The sequence below is a fragment of the Cystoisospora suis genome (assembly GCF_002600585.1).
Source record: "Cystoisospora suis strain Wien I chromosome Unknown contig_8238, whole genome shotgun sequence".
NCBI classification, from domain to species: Eukaryota; Apicomplexa; class Conoidasida; order Eucoccidiorida; family Sarcocystidae; genus Cystoisospora; species Cystoisospora suis.
In genome coordinates this window covers 1-3,127 of record NW_027161021.1, presented here as the reverse complement: position 1 = coordinate 3,127, position 3,127 = coordinate 1, and the positions used below count along the sequence as shown (strand labels likewise).

General features: G+C 45.7%; 1 protein-coding gene across 1 annotated transcript in view; it reads right to left on the bottom strand.

Moving 5' to 3' along the window:
• CSUI_010766 (kringle domain-containing protein) overlaps positions 1 to 2,342 on the bottom strand; it is a gene marked incomplete at its 3' end in the record, with an annotated part of 6,580 nt that extends 4,238 nt beyond the window's left edge. The window contains exon 1 of the mRNA XM_068070867.1: positions 1,271 to 2,342. Within this exon, the coding sequence (XP_067917157.1) occupies positions 1,271 to 2,168 (898 nt within the window). The remainder of the gene's footprint in view (positions 1 to 1,270) is intronic.
• Positions 2,343 to 3,127: the final 785 nt, after the last annotated feature.

Genomic DNA, 3,127 nt, shown 5'->3' with positions numbered 1-3,127 from the left:
AAGATAGATAGATAGATAGGCCATGTAAATAGATGCAAGCCCTTGCAGCGGCAGGAGAGGTTTATGCCAGGATGCCTGGCGTACGACGACTACTTGGAGGCGAATCAGTGTATATGGATTCACAATAGATGAGTGAAGGTATAATAGACATGTGAATGAAATGCACATATATGGATACCCCTCATAATAGAAAAGTGTACATACACATCGTGATATAGATGGGCCTTCCGTTCCCTGTGTATACCAAGTCAACAAGTAAGTACAAGGTGCTTACTCTATAGCGACAGAGGAAGAGAGACTTCAATACGAACAGAGTCAGTGAGTAAGTAGCGACACGGTATCCCTCTCTACCTCTATACACATAGATATATCTCCCTACATGGAGATATGTACATACATATGTCTTTTTGATCTGAAGCGCACACAGCCTGGAAGAGCCCCCCCAGCAGGAATAGACTAGGACGACGTCCATGTATAAGGAGAACTCGAGTCGTAGTAATAGTAGGAGTAGATCGATGGGAAGTGTCCAAGAAAAAAACCTCCACGATCCTTCACACCGTACATTACCTTGAGGTAAGCACAAAGATACACATACAGATACGTTGGCTACTCAACTCTCTCAGAGCCTATCTATGTATCCTGTGAAATACATACAGCCAGGCAAATATGGACAGCTTAGTCCCTCTACGACAGATGATGACTCGCCGCTTCATTCATACAGACAAAGAGAAACTTGCACGCTCATCTCTGCTCCTATGTGAACGCACTCACTCAGAAAGAAGGAGAGAAGAAGTCTTCTCTCAGGGAGGAATCCGCTCTACTCTTACGACTACCACACCTACCCTGATGAGCGAGCCGGCTTCAAGACTGTAAGTGCGATACAATAGAAGCGGAGCAAATCTTCGCATCTTGGGATCATTCAGAGTACATAGAGCTGTAAAGAAACCCCGGTCGTTGTGGAATTGCATGTTGCTACGCGTAGAAATGTATGGATGAATGCGTGAATACATAGCAACACACCAAGGATAAAGGAGAGACAATGAGAAGGGAACGGACAAAAGATCAACAAGATCATCCGTTCCACGGTCTACGCATGGGAGATTTCTCATGGCCGCCACAATCTCTCTAGACATCCTGAACAACTTCAAGATCGAGATCTATACATATCTATATTTCCAGCTTTATACATCCTGAGTATAGATCGGAGTATGTCTATACATCTACATGTCCGTGTCTCCAAGTATGTATATATAGATACACGTATGTATACCTTGAAGCAAGCTGAGGTGTTCCCCTCCTCCTCCTCCTTGAGAAGGGTCGAGATGTTGTTTCTGTTGTTCTTCCCATTCCTTTTGAGCTTGTCGTTTGATGAATACCGTAAAGCCATTCGATCGGAAGACTTCGTCGCCATGAATGGACGACCCCAGGGTGGAAGCTCGATTTCTAATGCCTTCTCCCCCGACATCTTCTTCTATCCCTTCCTTTCGTCTTCTCTTCCCCTTCCATCCTCTCCCAGTGTCTAGCTGATTCGGGGAATCTCTCACTTCATCTTCGGCACCAAAACCCTTGTCTTGATTTGCAGATCTAGCAGATCTCCTTCCCTGTCTTTCATAAAGAGAAGTAGAAGAAGAGGAAGGCTGAACGACTCTGCCATTTCTTCTCGTTTGACTCTTCCTACTCCCTTCACCAGGACTCCTCCTGGATGCATGAGTAGACACAGAGCTAGCTAGCTTGTCTGGTGTTTGAAGACCATCCATGAAATGTCTTGAGAAGGAACGATGGCGTAATAAATGAAGATCTCGAACTTTAGGCGGTCGCCACGGACGAGGAGACATCTGCATGCTGCTCTGTCCCCTTTCACCTCCCCTGTCTCCATGGCTCGTCGTGAGACTTCCTGCATGATACTCATCACCCCACGGTAACGAAATTCCAAGCCCGGAAATATTCTCACGAGAAGCAGATGACTCGCTTGAAGCAGGAGAAGACGAGGAAGACGAAGATGAGAACGAATCAGGTCCAAAGTAAGGTCGAACAGCTTCGATCTTTGGCGCACATGATGAAGGAGAGAAGCTTGGAGAAGAACGATAAGAGGATTTCCTTGAGTCTCCACCATTCCTCTCGGACAGCAAAGAAGACGACGAATAATTCTCAGGTTGGCACATAGCCATAGAGTGACTACTACCACTACTACTAGGAGAGGAAGACGTAGGAGGAGAATCGGTAAAGAGAGACGATGCCCCAGATGGCTCAAAAAGTAGAGAGGCTAGCAAAGGATTTCGATGACTACTGTGAGCTCCTCCTATCCCTCCTAGATGGTGCTGAAGGTGTTCTCGATAAAGCGATGCTGTATAGCATAAAACAGACACACACACATGCCAAACACAGATGCATGCACTCGCCTCATGACAAAAAAAGAAAGAGTGAGAAAGAAGGAAAGAAAGAGTGAGAGAGAAAGAAAGAAAGAAACTGCCATTTCGACGAAGCAGTCTATTCAGCCGTATGTAATGCAAAGATGAGTAGCAGGCGTCCCCTTCATTCACACGTACATCGCACTTGACCAGGTACACACTGATACACGGAGAGCTGATAGAAATCTTTCTCCACCTCCTCTCCATAAAGATGAACGACCATCCATCCATACAGATGCAGATACAGACACATCTCTATCTATCGGAGACAGATGGTAAAAAAGTGAATTTACCCTACACAACGACCTAGCACAAAACAGCCTTTTCCCCAAGCGAAAACAGGCAGGCAATTATCGCCACATAGACACAAAGAAGTCGCTGCATGTATCGATGAAAGCAAACAACTAACTAGAGCCAAGCCATCCCGCTAGTCGCTGTAGAAAGGATCATTTTCAGCTATCTGCCTTTTCTACAATGTCGGTCTCTACTGTTGTCTTTGAGAGAGCTTGACGCGAGCGTGGTGGAGGGGCGTGATGAGAGCGGACGCAAGTCACCGTTCTTGAATTATAGAAAGCCTTACGAGGATCACGGACAGGCCTATTGCGAACGGCTCGGAAGAGCTCAACCGGTTCCGAGTATAGACGTATGAATGAAAGGGGAAGTGAGTAATAAAAAGATATATATATTGCGTAAAAGACATCCATAGATAGATAGATAGA